At 46.3% G+C, this 18,980-nt stretch overlaps 1 protein-coding gene across 1 annotated transcript in view; it reads right to left on the bottom strand.

Moving 5' to 3' along the window:
- Positions 1–1,453: 1,453 nt before the first annotated feature.
- The window catches only part of DRC2 (dynein regulatory complex subunit 2), a 78,627-nt gene continuing 61,100 nt past the window's right edge, over positions 1,454–18,980 (bottom strand). Inside the window, exons 7-9 of the mRNA XM_082245104.1 lie at positions 15,175–15,393; positions 3,238–3,390; positions 1,454–1,850 (exon numbers count right to left, since the gene is read on the bottom strand). Of these exons, the coding sequence (XP_082101230.1) occupies positions 1,533–1,850; positions 3,238–3,390; positions 15,175–15,393 (690 nt within the window). The 3' untranslated portion in view covers positions 1,454–1,532. The remainder of the gene's footprint in view (positions 1,851–3,237; positions 3,391–15,174; positions 15,394–18,980) is intronic.

Raw genomic sequence — 18,980 nt, 5'->3', positions numbered from 1 at the left:
GGGGGGGGGGCAGGTAGCAGGCAGCAAAAACATGGCTTTGTTGCTGCCCCCCAAATGCAAGTCTTACAAGGCCTACATGTTATATTTTACCATTACACAAGACAGCCTGAAGGATACAGGATGCTTAGATTTGTTTAAATGTCTGCCATTCAGTACTTACCATACTGTAGCCCTGGATAACAGGGTGACTAAAGCTGGCCATAGACAGACCAAACTAGGCCCACTGGCTGAATGCAAATGAAAACAACAGTCAACCCTTTTCCATTATAAACTATATCCGGGGTCGGCAGCCCATCAATTGTGATCTACCTGTTGATTGCGGGAAGCCGACAGGTAGATCATGATCAGGGCTGTGCCAATGCTTCCCAGCAGCCTCTGCAGCTCTTCTTCAGAGCAGAGTAAGAGGCAAAACAGTGCTGGATGGAGGGTGGGAGCACAGCAGCTGCTTTAGTTAACTTTCCTAGCAACCAATCATTAGCTTGTAAAAGTTAGGAGGACACAGGACACTACTGTGTGTGTGTGGGTGGGTGGGGGGTGCACTGCACTGCAATGGGGGAGGGGGGCTACTTTGGGGGGAGGGGATGGCAGAGGAAACTAGTGTGGGGGCGAGGGGCAGAAGACATTACTGTATGGGAGGGCAGAGAACAATACAGTGTGGGAACAGAGTACATCAAAGAAAATGGCCTCTGCCCCCACCTATAACTGGCCTTCATAGCAAAGAACACATGGAAGGGCAACACATAGACAAATACAGAAAAATTTCCCAGTTCAATTTGCTAACCAGTTTGCTTACCAACCAAATTAACCTGTCTAACAGCTTGCGTCAAAACAGGGGTTTAGTTGGAGTGGTCCTGCAGCTTACACATGCGTTTGCAAATGTGTGCTAACTAAACCCCTGTTTTGACGCAAACTGTTAGACAGGTTAATTTGGTTGGTAAGCAAACTGGTTAGCAAATTGAACTGGGAAATTTTTATATGTATTGGTCTCAGGTACATTACTGGAGGAGGGGGGGGGGGGATGATGTGAAAGGGGGCAGAAGATAATACTGTAGTGGGGGAGTGATTTGAGTCTGGACAGAAAGCACCCCTGTGATGCGCATGTGTTCTTCATGCAGTCTTTTTATTGGGGGCTTTATTTTTATTTTTTTTTAAAGGGTGACCACGACGCACCCCTCCTCAGCGATCTTTGATTTCCTTCATGTTGTCCAGGTAGATCTGAACCTCTGAAAGGTTTACCTACCCCTGAACTAGATTGTACTTTTCTGTCTTGTAGCTTCTTGTTCCCAATTTTTTTACAAAGATAAGGGTGACACAGCAGATGTCTGAGTTGCACACACACACACACATTCACTCTCTCTCTCATGACAGGGGTATGCAATCTTTTTCACCATGCCACTTATAATTGTGTGAAGACAATTTTAGTAAGATACGTTTCTTTACATCACAGTTTTATTGTAAGATACTGGGACAGTGCACTAAGAATAAAGCAGATTTGGAGTTATAACATAGTGAACTATACGGCATCCAGCTGGTTACAATGTACGGCTTACTACATGAGCAGCTTCAATGACATTATGCACAGGGCGCTGGACTCTCTTGTCAGTGACAGGGACTTGGGGGAGAACTTTCTGCTGTAAGCTGCTGCGGTTGTTGAGAATGAGAAGTGGGTTCTGCTGACTGAGAACCTCGTCACTAACAGAGATGCCATCCAGGTATTGCTTGAGCAAGATGCGGAGCTTCTGGTTGTCCTGGGACAGGACAGTTTTTTCATGTTCCAGTGCCCAGCGTTCCAGCAGAACCTTATTGTACCTCTTCCAAAACTGGTCCAATGCAGTATAGTTCTGCATCAACTGCAAAGGAGGAATACAAATAATATAAGCAAACAATGTTATCAGCAAAATTATATTTTAGTTTAGGGTGGATGCTAGTGGTCTGAATCAACTATTGGCTTCATTGAATCCATTGGCAGGGTTCCTGGACTCATGGCTGATGTACAGAAGCTACTGCAAACAAACCTATTTCATTCTCTGCAATGTATAATGAATAGATATTTTAGTAGCAGACAAGATAGATATTTTGTCACTTTGATCAAATTCCCTCAAGTAAAGCTAAAATAAGTGTTATAGGTGGACTCACACCCTGGTATAGTATTTTTAGGTGACAGCTTAACAGCCATGTTTAAACAAAGGTACTATGAAATAGTGGGCTGCATTGGGTTTGGGCTCCCGCGGGACCCAATGCAAATCTTGCGGGAGTGGGCGGTTTTACCTCTGCTGCGGGCGGGAGTGGGAGGTCAAAAAATTTTGCGGGTACCCGCGGGGAACGGTGCAATTTGGTGTAACGTATTTTCCGGCATATAAGGCGAGTTTTTTTATAATAGAAAAGATACCCCAAAAATCAAGGGTCGTCTTATACGCCAGGTACTGTAGCTTCAGCTAGTTACAGAACATCCCTATAAAAAAATGTTAGCCCGCTGGATGTGTATACAGTACCTTTGGCAACTTACAGAACATCCCTGTGCTGTAATACTCTATGTACCGTGCTGAACCAATCACGGCAAGCAGTGTATTCTATTAATGGATACAAAGCCTGCTCGGATTGGCTGAGTCAGAGAGGCGGGCTTATACAGCCTTTGCCAATCCAAGCAGGCTTTGTATGCAATAATAGAATACACAGCTTGCCGTGATTGGCTCAGTGTGGTACATAAAGTATTACAGCACAGGGACGTTTTGCAAGTAGCCAAAGCTTACTGTATACACATCCAGCGGGCTAAACTATTAATAATAGAGAAGTTCTGTATGTAGCAGAAGCTACAGTACATATTAGGGCATATCCAGCGGGCTAAAATATGGGACGTGATGGCTCCACTGATGTTATGAAATGGTGTTGCCTCAGAAGAGGGTGTAGTCTTATACGGCGAGTATAGGGCAAAACCGCAGGACTGGACACAAACATTGTGGGTGCGGGCGGGAGTGGAACACAAACATTGCGGGTGCGGGCTGTCCTGGTCATACATTCAGCGGGTGCAGGCGGGTGCGAGTTTAATAAAACAGTCCCGCGCAGGGCTCTACTATGAAAGTGAAAAGCTAATGTAGTCTATATATTAGCTCTGTAAGCCTTTAGGGCTGTGTGACTATTGTCCCTTTACAGACTCAGCCTGCCTATACATATATACACATATGCTTATTTGTGTCTGTATCTGGGCTTTATACTGAAATATTTTACCACAATGCTCACCAGTGCCAGCTGTTCAGATGGCTTCTCCATGCTGGCTTTTTCTGCCTCCTCTTTCTCCGCATCACTAAGGGATGATGGGTAGAATGGCAAAACTTTCTCCTCCTCAGTTTCCAACTTTCTACACATCTCTGCCAGCCGAAGGATCTGCTCACCCTGTGTACAGAATTAATGGTATACAAATGACTTTCAGTAATGTTAATTATTTCAGTGCAAGCTAAAGACAATAGGCCCAGTGGCTGAGAAATTGCAACAAGAAAATTTTGTGTGGCACAATACAGTGCACTGCCACATGTTTATCAGGTCCAATGAGTTTCTTATGTTGGCAGTGTGCTAGGCAGATGAAAACCACCAAGATATCTATGGCTTCTGCAAATGATTGCCAGCACTGAACGGATGAGATGACGTCCTTTAGGGCCTGTGTTGGCAGGCTTTTGTTAGTTTCAAGCGGGTTTTGCATTCCTATACAAATCAATGGGAATGCAGAATCCACTTAAAGCAGGTCAAGACGCCTTGTCAGTGCATTCTGAACACTCTCGGAAGTGTCTCAAACAGATGTCACACTGATGCCATGAACGCAGGCCCATTGACACAGGCCCTTAGTGCTGCACAATGTGGAAATGTGACTCATTGCAGACACAGCCAGCTAAGCTGTTTAAACAATTCCTTTTACTTAAATACTGAATTAACAACCATTTGAGCAGCAGTAATGCTGCAAAGTACTGTGAGTATACAGCTTCCTCCAGTCTGGACATAGCAACCAGATATTATAGTAGACCATACAAGACTAGCCGACAAATAGCTTGTATGAGAACTGGAACCATTTATTGAAAACTCACACAAAATATATAGTACACAATGAGGTGAAGCTGATCACACTATCATATGCAAAGTACATTGTAAACAGAAATATAATGAACATAATTAAGGAACAACCAACATCGACTATAAACATTGAGTTAATGAAACAACTAGCCACCCAGACAATGTTGTGATTATTCAAAGATCTCCAGGTTAGACTTCCAGGCCCCAAAGTTACAACAAAGTACATTACACATTATCACTTCCAACAATAGTGTGCTAGCAGACAGACAGAGACAATAGGTCTTAATTAACACACTTAAAAATGGGAGATGCATACTTAACAGAATAACACATAACACCTTAATAAACAGACTATAGAAGGAGACCACCTCCCAAAGAGTAGCGTTCCCTCAAAATCCAGGGCCCATAGATTTCTTAAGGGATATTGATGATAAATATCTCTGTCCATTTTGAAGAAATCTAAACAACGCTCTCAGTGTCCATAACTTTCTCTGTCACCCTGTGCCCCTAATAGACACAGGGTGACTTACACATAAGAGGGGCCTGGGGAGCTGAAACATGAGTTTCCTGACCTCTCTAAGGTAAGCTGAGTTCTACGAGCCCCCCCCCCCCCACCCAAAGTGACTTCTGTCACAGCAATCAAATCAAACTGCTTGCAATCAGAAGAAAAAGCAGAAATCCCCCCCCCCCCCGTCTTACCAATCCATTAATTTAAATAAGAAAATTATCTCTTTTGTGCAGCATTATAGCTGTTCGATATAGGCATCTGTAACACCGCACAAGTAAACTTAGCTGCAGGGTCCGCTAATTTAAATAGACAATTCCTGAATTTTATTTCTGAATAATAAACAGTTATAATCAGTAGCACCAGGGTTGTCAGTTTGAATCCCAACCACGGCATTACCTGCCTGGAGTATGCATGTTCTTCCTGTGCCTGTGTGGATTTCCTCTGAGTACTCTGGTTTCCTCAGTGACTTATATGTGTCTGCTGCCTCAGTTTTTATAATGGCAATTTGTATATATTCCAGAATGTTATGAAGAGTGATCAGATGAATAGCAATTATTTGCAAAGCCCTCTTTGCCATGAAAATGATCTGAATCCCAAAAAACATCTCCACTGCATTTCAGCTCTGCCACAAAAAGACCAGCAGACATCATGCCAGTGATTCTCTCGTTATTACAGGTGTCAGTGTTGACGATGACAAGGCTGGAAATCACTCTGTAATGCTGACTGAGTTAGAATAACAGACTGGCAGCTTTAATAGGAGAGTGGGGATTGAAATCATTGTCCTTGCTCTATTAACCATGGTTACCTGCAAGGAAACACGTGCAGTCATCATTGCTTTATAAAAAAAGATTCACAGGCAGGGATATTGCTGCTAATAAGATTGCACCTAAATCGACTTTTTATCGGATCAAGAACTTCAAGGGGAGAGGTTTTAAGAAGGCTTCAGGGCACCCAAGAAAGTCCAGCAAGCACCAGGACCATCTCCTATAGTTGATTCAGCTGTGGCATTGAATACCACCAGTGCAGAGCTTGCTCAGGAATTGCAGCAGGCAGGTGTGAGTACATCTGCACGCAAGGGAGGGCTGGCAGCCTTAGGCCTGGGGGGCAAGTCTAGTCAAGTGGGCCCATTGAACCATCGAATCAGCTCCCCATCCATGCCCACCTGGTTTTATAACGGATATTGATGTTATGAAGCAAGAGAAACATGATGCAATGTGGTAACATGATTTAATGTTAATAGCAACAAAGGAGGTTTAACATGACATCATGCCTTGCGGAGCCTAGGAAGCTCCTGTCGGGCAGAGATCACTCTGCCCGACAGGGAAGTGACTGTGTTAGTATTGTGCCGGCGGGGTGCAGGAACATACTCATACTGCTCCACTGCAGCTCTGCAAATATAAAATTGTGTAGCGGCGACTGGTAGCTGTATATAGTGTCTGGCCACTACATTATTCTAGCTTTGAGTGCGGCCTTTTTACCAAGCTTTAGAGCGGCCCGGGGGGGCGATTGCCACCCTGCCCCCCTTCCCAGTCCTCCCCTGTCTGCACGCACAGTAAGGCAAAGGCTTTTGGAGGATGGTCTGGTGTGAAGAAGGGCAGCAAAAAAGCCACTTCTCTCCAATAAATACTTTAGGAACAGACTGATATTCTGCAAAAGGTACAGGTATTGGACTGCTGAGGATGGGATAAAGTAATTTTCTCTGATGAATCCCCATTCCGATTGTTTGAGGCATCCGGAAAAAACCTTGTCAGGAGAAGAAAAGGTGAGTGCTACTATCAGTCATGCCAACTGTCATGCCAACAGTAAAGCATCCTGACACCATTTATGTGTGGGGTTGCTTCTCAGCCAAGGGAGGGGGCCCACTCACAATTTTTGAACACAGCCAGAACACAAAGAATGGTACAAAAACATCCTCCGAGAGCAACTTCTCCCAACCATTACCATTCAAGAACAGTTTGGTGACGAACATTGAGAACTTGTGGTCAATTCTCAAGAGGTGAGTGAATTAAAAAAAAAAAACACAAATTCTGACAAGCTCCAAGCATTGATTATGCAAGAATGTCATCAGTAAGGATGTGGTCCAGAAGTTGATTGACAGCATGCTAGGGCGAATTGCAGAGGTCTTGAAAAAGAAAGGTCAACACAGCAGATATTGACTCTTAAAAATAAACTCATTGTAATTGTCAATAAAAGCCTTTGACACTTATGAAATGCTTGTAATTATACTTCAGTTTACCACATTAACATCGGATAAAAAGATCTAAAAACACTGAACCAGCAGACTTTGTGAAAAATTGGATTTTTGACTTTCTCTGATGTTAATTGACGGACACAGCTCCTTATCTTCTTGACTATTGGGTTATACTGCCCCCTAGTAGGACACTAGGCAGGTAAAAGCTTGACTACGCCTATGGGGCAGTCCCAGGGGGTATACTCCCACTCTCAGCTATAGGCACTCAGTTTGTTACAAGCAGTGTCAGAAGAAAGCCAACTCCACAGAGGGGTGGGTGCTGTGTCCGTCAATGAAAATCAGAGAAATGGATGTTACGGTAAGTCAAAAATCCAATTTTCTCTTTTGTTCATTGACGGACACAGCTCCTTATCTTCTTGACCATCGTTTGACGTCCCAAAGCAGTGTCAAACATGAGGGGTAAGAACAGCAAGAAAAAAATACCCAAGACTAAATCGTAGCCTACCAGGTAACATGGAGCTCAACCATAAACAACTGGAGCTCACCTGAAAAAACATTACTCCCTCAAAAGAGGACCAGGTCCTCTAAACAGCAGCCTGCAAAACCTTGCAGCCAAAAGAAGCATCCACAGATGCCAACACATCGACTTTATAAAATTTTGTGAAAAAGTGTGCACAGACGACCAGGTGGCCTAAGCACCTGAGTAGAGTGCGCCTTAACGGAGAAAGGAGGAACCTGACCACTAATTGAATAGGCCTGAATCACTGTCTGTCTGAGCCACCTGGAAATGGTTGCAGCCGAACTAGCCAACCCTTTCCGAGGTCCATTCGTGAAGACAAATAGTGAGTCTGACTTCCTAAAAGAATTTGTAGTTGCCACATACACCCTGATTGCCCGAACCACATCCAGGGAATGTAAGGCAATTTCCTTAGGATGTTTAGGCCTGGGACACAGGGAAGGCAAAATAATGTCGTCATTCAAATGGAAATCAGAGACGACCTTTGGAAGGAACGACGGATAGGAAGGAAAAACCAACTTATCTCCGTGAACCACCAGGTAAGGTGAACGACAAGACAATGCCACCAGCTCCGACACCCTGTGCACACCAAAAAGGACACTTTCTGGGACAACGTAAGCAGGGGAACCTCCCGAAAATTTTCGAAGGGAGGTTTCTGGAGAACTGAGAACACCAAATTGAGGTCCCACGGCGGCAATGAAGACCGCACCAGAGGAGCCATGTGTCCAACTCCCTGGATAAAAGTACACACCAAGGAATGTGTGGCCAATGGACGTTGAAAGAAAACCGCCAAGGCCGAAATCTGGCCCTTGATGGTACTCAAGGCCATGTGCTGCTCAACCCCCCATTGGAGGAAAGCCAAAATCCGAGCCACTGAAAAGGAGCGAGGGAGAACCCCAAGAGACTCGCACCACGCAATGTACGTCTTCCAAGTACAATGGTAGATCTTCCTAGAGGTAGATTTTCTAGCCTTTCGCAGGGTAGAAATCACAGATTCAGCCAAGCCATTAAAGCCAGCGACTGTAAAGCAGGGTGGAAGATTGCCCTTGGGACAGCAGATCTTCCCTGAGAGGAAGTCTCCAAGGAGCATCGGTGACCAGCCGTACCAGATCAGCGTACCAAGACCGGCGAGCCCAGTCTGGAGCAACTAGAATAACCAGAATCCCTTCTGCCTCGATCCTGCACAGGAGTCTTGGCAGAAGTTTGGGAGGGGGGGAGGTGTTAATCAGAAGATACTGACTCCAAGCAGCCACTAATGCATCTGTGGCATTGGCCAGAGGATCCTGAGACCGTGCCACAAATCTCTGTACCTTCTTGTTGATACGAGAGGCCAACAGGTCCACCTCGGGAGTACCCCAACGGAGACACAACTGATTAAAAACCCTTCGGATGAAGTGACCATTCCCCCTGGTCCTGGCCTGTCAACTGCTTGCCAATTTTCCACTCCTGGAATTTGTACAGCAGAGAGGGCTGGAACTAATCATTCTGCCCACATTAGAACACCGGCGACTCCTCGAGCCGCCAAGACACTTCTTATGCCCCCTTGGTGATTGACATAGGCCATGGCCGTGGCACTATTCCATTGAATTTGTACTGGACACCCCTGAAAACAAATTGTCCAATGATCCAAACAAAGTCTGATAACTCAGAGTTCCAGTACATTGATCAGCAGTCTTAACTCTTCAGAGTCCAGTCCCCCTGAGCACAATCTGTGCTGAGGACACCTCCCCACCCGGACAGACTGGCATCTGTGGTGACAACCGTCCAGTACAGTGGGAGAAGGATTTTCCCTGTCTAAGTGCCGGAGAACGAAGCCACCAGATCAGGGACCCTCTCATACTGCGGCTCAACAGGATTAGGTTGTCTAGAGACTGTGGATTCTTATCCCATTTCACCAAAATCTCTTTTTACAGAGATCTCGTGTGCAACTGTGCAAACTGAACTGTCTCTAATGCCTCGTTTCCACTGAGTGGTACGGTTCGGTTCAGTACGGTACGGTTCGGTACGGTACACATTGCGTTTCCACTGCCAATAGTACCCTTTCATAATAGGCGTGGTGTAGCAGGAAAGCTGTGATAGAGAATTCTCTGTCAACCAATCAAAGTTCTGCAGAGTGTAGCTCCACCCAGTTGGTACGGTACTAATGTTCTTGGTACCCCAACGAAAGGGTACCAAAAAAGTGGTACGGTACGGTTCGGAATTAGGGTACCATTCATAATGGAAACGGCATAAATAGCGTACCGTACCGAACCGTACCAGAAAGCTCAGTGGAAACGGGGCATAAGGTAGAAACATCAGGCCCAGCACCCGCATCTAAGCCTGGAGGGATGACCATCTGACGGACAACAGAAGCTGAATTGCCTCCTGCATTTTCTGGAGTTTTCCAGAAGAAGAAAAACTCTGGCTGAGGCCAAGTCCAGAATAAGACCAGGATAGTCCAGTTTTGTGGATGGAACCAGAGCAGACTTCTGAGGGTTCAGAATCCAACCGAACTCCCTCAGAGTTTGCAGAGTAATCTCCAAGTTGTTCATCAGAGCAGTTTGAGACTCCTCTCACAGAAGAAGATCGTCCAGGTACCCCAGTACCGCGATCCCCCGCTGACGCAACAATGCTAACACAGGGGCTATCACTTTTGTGAAGACCCGAGGAGCGGAGGCGAGACCAAAGGGCAATGCCACAAACTAATAATGCTCCTCGCCCACGGCAAAGCGAAGGAAGCGCTGATGACCGGCACATATTGGAATGTGAAGGTAGGTATCCTTGATGTTGATAGAAGCGAGAAAATCCCAGAGGTAGGGATGCCACTACCGTGCGAATGGTCTCCATTTGGAACTTCTGTACCCGCACAAAGCTGTTTAGAGCCTTGAGGTCCAAAAGTGGACGAACCTTGCCTTCCTTCCCCAAAGAGACCCCGTAAGCGATCTGGGGACAAGTGCAGGTTGGAAAGAACCTTTCTGGAGGATAAGACCGAAATTTGATCTTGAAGCCGGACTGAATGACTGAGACCCTGAGGGACATAAAGGCCTCTTTTGAGCAAAGAAGGATGGCCCACGTCTACAACGGGGCTCCTTGCCCTTGGTAGCCTGTGGAAGAAGAGTACTCTTCCCCCCTGTGAGACCCTCATTGATGTCATCCAAGGAAGCTCCAAACAGGCGATCCCGTACAAAGGGGAGATAAGATAAGGCCTTTTAGAAGTCTGGTCCGCAGACCAGCATTTCAGCCAGATAATACGCCGAAGGACCACTGCTAATACAGACAGCCTAGAAATCAAAAGGAGCCGCATCCAAAGAGGTATCATAGATAAACTGTAGCCCCTGAACCAACTGATCCGCCAGCTCCACAAAGGCAGGGAGAAGGGATTTCCCCTCCAGGTCCCGACGTAAAAGTTTAGCCCACTCTGTCAGTTTGCGAAACCAGGTCAACAGTAAATACCGGCCTAAGCGCCAAACCAGCCACAGTGAACATATGGCGGGCCAAAGCCTCCGCCCTATCAGCCGGATCTTTAACCACTTTACTGCTGCTCACTAGAGCTCTACTGCGGCAAAGTGGCTCTTGTAGGTCTGACGACGTAGACCTACGTCGTCAGACACTCCCCCTTCTCGGCGGCGCGTGACTGAATACAGCGGGAGTCGGGCCAGGGGAGGAGCGGCAGTGATCACCACCGCTCTTCCCCGATCATCGGGGAATCGAGTCTGGAGATCCGCCTGCTTGTGTAAACATAGCTGAACTGCGATCTGTCCCTGTGTCACTCAGTCACCTCCCCCCACACACGTCAGTAAGCACCAGGCATACATTAACCCCTCCCTCTCCAATAAAATTAACCCCTTCCCTGCCAGTGTCATTTTTACAGTAACAGTTAATATTTATAGCACTGATTACTGTAGTAATGTCACTGGTAACCCCAAAAATGTCAGTCAAGGGTCCGATCTGTCCGCCGCAATGTCGCAGTCCCGCAAAAAAAATTGTAGATCGCCGCCATTACTCGTTAAAAAAAAAAAACACCAAAAACGACAGAAATCTTTCCCTTAGTTAGTAAACGCAATAACTTTTGCGCAAACCAATCAAAATACGCTTATTGCGATTTTTTTTACCAAAAATATGTAGCAGAAAACAAATTGGCCTAAAATGATAAAAAAAATTTAGATTTTTACATTTTTTTGGGGGGGTGGGGATTTCATATAAAAAAAATGTGAAAAATATTGTTATTTTTTCAAAATTGTCGCTCTTTTTTTGTTTATAGCGCAAAAAGTAAAAATCGCACAGGTGATCAAATACCACCAAAAGAAAGCTCTGTTTCGTTTGGGTACGGTGTTGCATGACTGCGCAATTGTCCATTAAAGTCGCACAGTGCCGAATCGCAAAAAGTGGCCCAGACGTAAGACAGCAAAATCCTCTGGTGGTAAAGTGGTTAAAGGACAGGGACTCCTCAACTGGCGGATTTAGGGTAGCTTTATTTAACCTGGAAACCAGGCGAGTACACTACAGGTGGGACCGTCCACTTTTCAAGCAGGGAATACTCAGAAGGATACTGCATAGCAAAACGCTTAGGGACCACAAGAGTGCGTTTTGGACAACCCCACTGTTTTGTGACAATGTTGTCAAAGTAAGCGGGAAAGGGAAACACCCTCCCCGCTTTGGAGGGCCTGTGGGTGCCAAAAGGGACAGGCGCCTCCGACGCAGCATCAGCCGCATCCTCCAGTTTTAAAGTTTCACGCACTGACACGATCAGTGCATCCACCAGTGCCTTTTCATGCGCGGCTAGAGGAGCAGAGGAATCATCCTCACTATCTGAGCACTCGGTGTGTGGACGCAGACCCAGTAGGGTGACTCGCGTCTGTGTCGGCCAAATCAGATTCAAGATCTGATAAGACAGAAGAGGCAGGGGAGGGGAGGCACTAAATACTAAGCTCACCCGGAAAACACAACAATCAGGGGGAGGGCCGCTGACTGCAATTCCGCAAAGGGAACGCCAACCAAGGGTCTACGAATGGACCACCTACTGGATCATGCAAGAAAAGAGGGGGGTCGCCCTCCAAGCCCCTCCATAGAGGCTTGCATAATAGGAAATAGCCCCCTTAAAAGCCGTGACGTGGACGCGCAGGCAGGGTACCCACAGTGCTAAACAAGGGGCAGGTGCCCTACACAGTAATGGCGGCATGGCTGCCATAAAAAAAAATAAACCGCCCCACAGCGCCACTCCTTCCAAGGGAGGTGCCAAGCTGGCCGCTCGACCTAGTTGCCCACAAGAGCAACCTACATTTTTGTGGAGGCCCAGCCACACGAGTCCCAGTCAGGCAGATGCCCAAAGTAAGAGCGGGGGGCTTCGGCTAATCCCACTGGAGCCACCCCCGCCACCCCACCCCCAACGGAAGCGCCTGAATAGGCCGCATTGGCCTAGTAGGCCGCAAGCCGTGGCCTAAATTTTTGTGGATGCCCAGCCGCTTGGGCACGAGCCACCCTCACTGGGGCCACCCCACATAGCTCCTGACCGGATCCCCCAGCCCAACAACTGCAGCAGGGAGCCCAGAGGACATCCCTGCCCTAGGCACCAACCCCCAGGGTGGCTCCAACAAGCCCCCGTTAAGAGCATGTGGCAACAGCTAGCTCATAACCTAACACGGGGTTCGGAAGATCCACAGTGACCACTGAAATTTTACAGGGGCTGTGGGGAAGGAAGGGAACCCAGGGGTCCCACTGTCCCAGGGAGGGGCCAAAGACCACCCCAAAACTATCTAGGGGAAGAGGAGGGACAGCTACTTACCATACCAGGAAACAGGATGGGCACCGCTCTGGACAGACCACCTCTCCATCGGAATAGGGGGGCTGTTGGCCACGAGGAACACTGCGACTCGTGTGCCCTCACGATACGTTTACCTCGCAGGTCAGCCCCAGTCTAGTGGGGCTAAGTCGTGGCCGACCTAGCGCGAAGGCGAAGCTGAGGTCTGAGGGCGCTCGCTGGCCAGACTGGGAGGACCCTCTGGATCTAGATTATCTAGTCCACCGGCAGTTGATTGTAGATTCTCGTAGGAACAAAATAACAAAGAGGAAAACTTCAATTTAAAAAAGGAAAAAAAAAATTGCCAGGACCAGAGATCCCAGTAAGGAACTAGGTTCCTTACTCCTGACTAGGCAAAAAAGTGCCTAAAGCTGAGAGTGGGAGTATACCCCCTGGGACTGCCCTATAGGCGTAGTCAAGCTTTTTCCTGCCGAGTTTTCTACTCCTGTAGGGGGCAGGAGCTCACAGCTCATTCTCAAAAATTTTGGCCACAGCTGTAATGGGACTGTGATAGTGTGGTAGGAAATCTGACACTAGCTTACACTTTGTGGGAACTGGCTAACTGACACTGACACCATCAGTGACACTAATACAGTGATAAATGCTAATGATATACACTGTCACTGTACTAATGACACAGGCTGGGAAGGGGTTAACATCTAGGTGCAATCAAACAAGTGTAAAGTGTGCTTCTTTTACAAAGCCATGTGACTGTTTTTTTTCCTGCTTTGCAGAGAGAATAAAAAAGCCACATTGTTGCACTCTGTAGAGAGTTAATTTAGCAGTATACCTAGTCCCAATCCAAAACAATCTGATAGCAGAGTGGGTGAGAACAACCTAGAAACCCCAGAAACGTTACCAAACCGCTCAGGAGACTGCCAGCACGTTCTTGTGAAACAAAGTAAAAAACATTCTGCCACAGGAAATGCAAAGCACAGCCTGTCGTAGCTAGATTTTTGTGTTAGATGCCTTTGGCCTGTCCAGCGATTGTGGACTACCAGAAAATGGCCACCTCATGCATTCCTATGGGGAGCTAACAAAAAATGGCTTCCCATGCATTTCAATGGGACAAAAGAAAGCATGAATCTACAGCAAAATAGTGGCCCCCATGGCACGCCTTTCGGTCTTACGGACCCCCAGAGGGGGTCCCAGACAAACGGCATCAGAGGGTCCCTAGGAAGGGACACCACTAGGACAAGGCCACCCCCGCAGAAAAAAAAACGCAGCCGTGGCCGCAATATTTCCACCCCCCCGGAGGTAGGACCTGCTATGGGTAGGGGAAAATACTTGGAGGGGGCAGACCTAACATCCCAGAGGCCAGGGGGACCGAGGGATCCTGAGGGTCCGGCCATTCCAGGGAGGGGGCCCACGTCCACCCCCTGAGACCGCCAGAGGATTGTGGCGACAGTATTACTCGCCATACCACGGTACCAGGTGGGCGCCACTCCGAACAGTCCACCTCCCACCCCGAGTGGGGGTGCTGCCAGCCAGGGGGTACGCTGCGACTCAGGGCGTTCCAGGTCGATCGCGTCCCAGCTAGACTTGTCCACTCGCATGCTCGCCCCCATCCATCGGGGGTCCGTCGTGGCAAGGCCTAGTTCTGGACTATAACCTGCTCACGCTCGCTGGCCAGGCTGAAAGACCTAGACTATCCAGTCCAAAACCACAGCCGGCTGTTGCTTGTAGTTCTCCAGGAACTCTAAATATGAAAAATAAAAAAAAATCACAAAATAACAAATGTCCCTATTATTAGCTAAAACCAAAGTCCCAGCAGAGAACGAGGTCTTATTCCTAAACAAGGCAGAAACAAACTAGATGCTGTAGCAGACTGTGTGGGGTTATACCTGCAGGGACAGCCCCCATAGGACTGATAAAGCTTTTTCCTGCCTAGTGTCCTATTCCTGATGGGAGGAGCATAACCCAAAGGTCTAAAGAAGATATGGGGCTGCGTCTGTCGATGAACGATAGAGAAATCATATTTTTTTGCATTATGATTTTATCTAATAAAGCTAAAATGGGAAGCTCAGCCTAACAAATATATGCAATGTCCCAATACTACATAAATGTGTATAATTCAGTACTAACATTCTTATGATCCCTTATAGACTAGAATACACTGGTACCTTGTCTATTACTCTCTGCAGTTCTTTCAGTGCAGCATTGCTCTGTACAGTAAGGGTAGTAAGATGACTGTGTTCAGCTGCCCTGGCCTGATTCATTTGCTGTTTCAGCTTCAGGAACTGTTTGTGCACCACTTCTTTATCCTCCCGCAGCCGCCGGTTCTGTTCTTCACTGTCACGAGCGTGAGCTGAAATCTTGTTTCTGAGGGTGTTTATTGACTCCTGAATAATAGAACACATAATAAAATGAGTACATTTCGAACTGGATGGTCATGGCAGAAATGCCACACTTCTCTAGCTGACTATTGGTTTATATTGGTGTGCAGAATAATATATATATATATATATATATATATATATATATATATATATATATTTTTTTTTTTTTTTTTTTTTTACCTTACCTTTATTACATTTTTCAAACTCTCTTCAGGCTGCTGCACAAGAAATTGTTTATGAAACTGTCAACTTGCCAAAGTGATGTCAGGATTATAGGACAGAAAGTTGAATGTTGCAATATCTGACTTTTCTCTACTGCTGCAGCCACAAGAGAGCTGTGTTCAGTCAGGGGATAAGACAGACATTCAGTACAAGAGTGTCATCCATTGAAGGAAACAATGCAAAATAAAATAGCAGGGCACATGTTCCTGTTTTTGACCAATGAAATTACACCATTGTAATTATTTTAGAATGGATATTCAGATAAAAGAGTAACTCTACTTTTGTGGAGAAAAAAAAGGCATTCCCCTCTGGGTGATAAATGTACAGCCATGGCCAAAAGCTTTGAACAGTAATCAGATGAGTTGCAATTAATTTCAAAGTCCCTCTTTGCCATGAAAATGAACTTAATCCCATAAAAAAACATTTCCACTGCATTTGTGAAGAAGGCTTCAGGGCGCTCAAGAAAGTCCAGCAAGCGCCAGGAGGGTCTCCTACAGTTGATTCAGCTGTGTGATCAGGGCACCACCAGTGCAGAACTTGCTCAGGAATGGCAGCAGGCAGGTGTGAGTAAATCCGCACACACAGTGAGGCGAAGACTTTTGAAGGATGGCCTGGTGTCAAGAAGGGCAGAAAAGAAGCCACTCTCCAGGAAAAACATCAGGGACAGACTGATATTCTGCAAAAGATACAGGAATTGGACTGCTGAGGACTGGGGTAAAGTCATTTTCTCTGATGAATCCTCCTTCCAATTGTTTGGGGCATCCAGAAAAAATCTTGTCCAGAGAAGAAAAGGTGAGCGCTACCATCAGTCCTATGGCCTGCCAACAGTAAAGCATCCTGAGACCATTCATGTGTGGGGTTGCTTCTAAGCAAAGAGAGTGGGCTCAGCCATGAATAAAGAATGGTACAAAAACATCCTATGAGAGCAACTTCTCCCAACCATCCAAGAAGAGTTTGGTGATGAACAATGCCTTTTCCAGCATGATGGAGCACCTTGCCATAAGGACAAAGTGATAACTAAGAGGGTTGGGGAACAAAACCTCGAAATTTTGGATCCATGGCCAGGAAATTCCCCAGAGCTTAAAGGAGTCTCAAGGTTTTTCACCTTAATGCATTCTATGCATTAAGGTGAAAAACCTTTGATGCTGCAACTGTCCCCCAGACCCCCCCTTATTCTTACTTAAACCCAACCGTTCCAGCAACGAGCATGAGCCCAGCGGCACCAGCCACTCTCTCGGGTCCCCATTGGATAGATTGATAGCAGCGGGAGAGTCAATCAAATCCAGTGACACAGGAGCCGAGGGGCATGACCAAATCCTGCTGTCTGTGTCAATGGACGCAGCAGCGGGACCCATGAGTGTGCCCGCACGGGTTCCCCCATGGAAAGCAGCTCTCTGTGGGGGCACCCGATGAGGAGGAGGAGCTAGGAACGATGCCGGGGCACCCCAGAAGAGGAGGATCAGGGCTGCTCTGTGCAAAACCCTTGCACAGAGCAGGTAAGTATAACATATTTGTTATTTTGCACAAAAAAAAAACCCAAACCTTTACAATCCATTTAATCCCATTGAGAACTTGTGGTCAATCCTTAAGAGGAGGTGAACAAGAAAAACCCTGCAAATTCTGACAAACTTCAAGCGGTGATTATGCAAGAATGGGCAGCCATCAGTTAGGATGTGGCCCAGAAGTTGATTGACAGCATGCCAGGGCGAATTGCAGAGGTCTTGAAAAAGAAGGGTCAACACTGCAAATATTTGCATAAACTTAATGTTATTGTCAATAAAAGTCATTGGCACTCATGAAATGCTTCATTATACCATAGTAACATCTGACAAAAAGATCTAAAAACACTGAGACAGCAGACTTTGTGAAAATTAATATTTCTGTCATTCTCAAAACGTTTGGCCACGGCTGTACAGTGCAAGGAATTTAACAAACTTTGTTGCACATTCCTACCTTTTGTTGTTCTAAGGAAAAAGCTGTTTGTTTGTCTGTGCCCATGTGCCAAGCGAATCTGTATGAGAGTGGTTTTAATTATCAGTCACCTGCTGCACTTGCAGGGCTTGAATAGGAAAATTAGCAGGATCTGCATCCCCTTAGATGTGATTTCCCTTTGGGAGCCTCTCACCAAAAACAACATTTTGTTGAAGGGGGTGCCAAAAATCTAGTGCAGACTTCTAGGAAAATCAGTAAGCTTATCACACAAGCAGGAATTTACATTTTCAGGGGGCGTTCTGTACACCACGAGTGTACAGAACACCTCCGGATTGCCATCTCAATTGTATATGCCATATTATTATTATTTTTTTTTATTCGCTATTTTTTTTCCCATGAAATTGGAGTTACCCTTAAATACAAATCATTATTCATAACTGGTTTATTTTAGAGCAATTCCCTGTTTTTAATGGTGCATTAGGACCACTATACCTAGTAGATGTTTATTTGGAGGTACTATGTTAACAAGTTTAATCCGCAAAATTATAGTTTCATGGATTCCTGGTCCCTCCCATTTAGTGGTTTGATCCACTCACCTTCCCCTGCGATCCCTCGCCGTCCTCCCGCTGTCTGCTCGACCGATGCCAGCACCTGTCTTCCGGTTCCCTTCCCTGCGAGCGTTGTGACGCAGGGGGGTGGAACCGGCGGCAAATTGAAAAGTGTAAATACACAAATGACATGATCCAAAGTTGTGATCCTAACGGATTACACTGTATCATGCCAATTCACCACAGGATTGCACTTGGTGACTTTTTCAGTGCCCTGCCTGTGCTTTTCCAGTGCTTTGTGCCTGGAAAATTGAGAATGACCATGGCGTCCAAAAAGCGTTCTTTTTGAGCAAAGTCGCTTTTAGACGAACTGGAAAACAGCGACAGCAAAACGGAGTTACTTGAAGAACTGAGCGATAGCGATTCATGGGTAAATTCGTCATCAGGTACGGAAAGTGAAGACAGCGATGATTCTGATGTCTCTTTCTGGCACATAGCTCCGTTGGAAATTCTGAAGAATCATTTGATATATGTCCCAAATTCCACAAGCTATGTGCCAGAAAGCGACATCAGAATCGTCGCTGTCGTCACTTTCCATACCTGATGACGAATTTTCCCACGAATCGCTATCGCTCAGTTCTTCAAGTAACTCCATTTCGCTGTCGCTGTTTTCCAGTCCATCTAAAAGTGCTTTTGCGCCTAAAAAAAAAAACGCTTTTTGGACGCAAAATTTTCCAGGCACAAAGAACTGGAAAAGCACAGGCAGGGCACTGGAAAAAAGTCACCAGGTGAAATCCTGTGGTGAAATGGCACGATACAATGTAATCCGTTAGGATCACAGCTTTGTATCATGTCATTTAGTGTATTTACACTTTTCAATTTGCCGCC

Source organism: Pelophylax lessonae, assembly GCF_965119305.1.
Source record: "Pelophylax lessonae genome assembly, chromosome: 2".
NCBI lineage: Eukaryota > Metazoa > Chordata > Amphibia > Anura > Ranidae > Pelophylax > Pelophylax lessonae.
The sequence above is the reverse complement of the archived record's forward strand: the minus strand, read 5'-3'. Positions and strand labels throughout refer to the sequence as shown.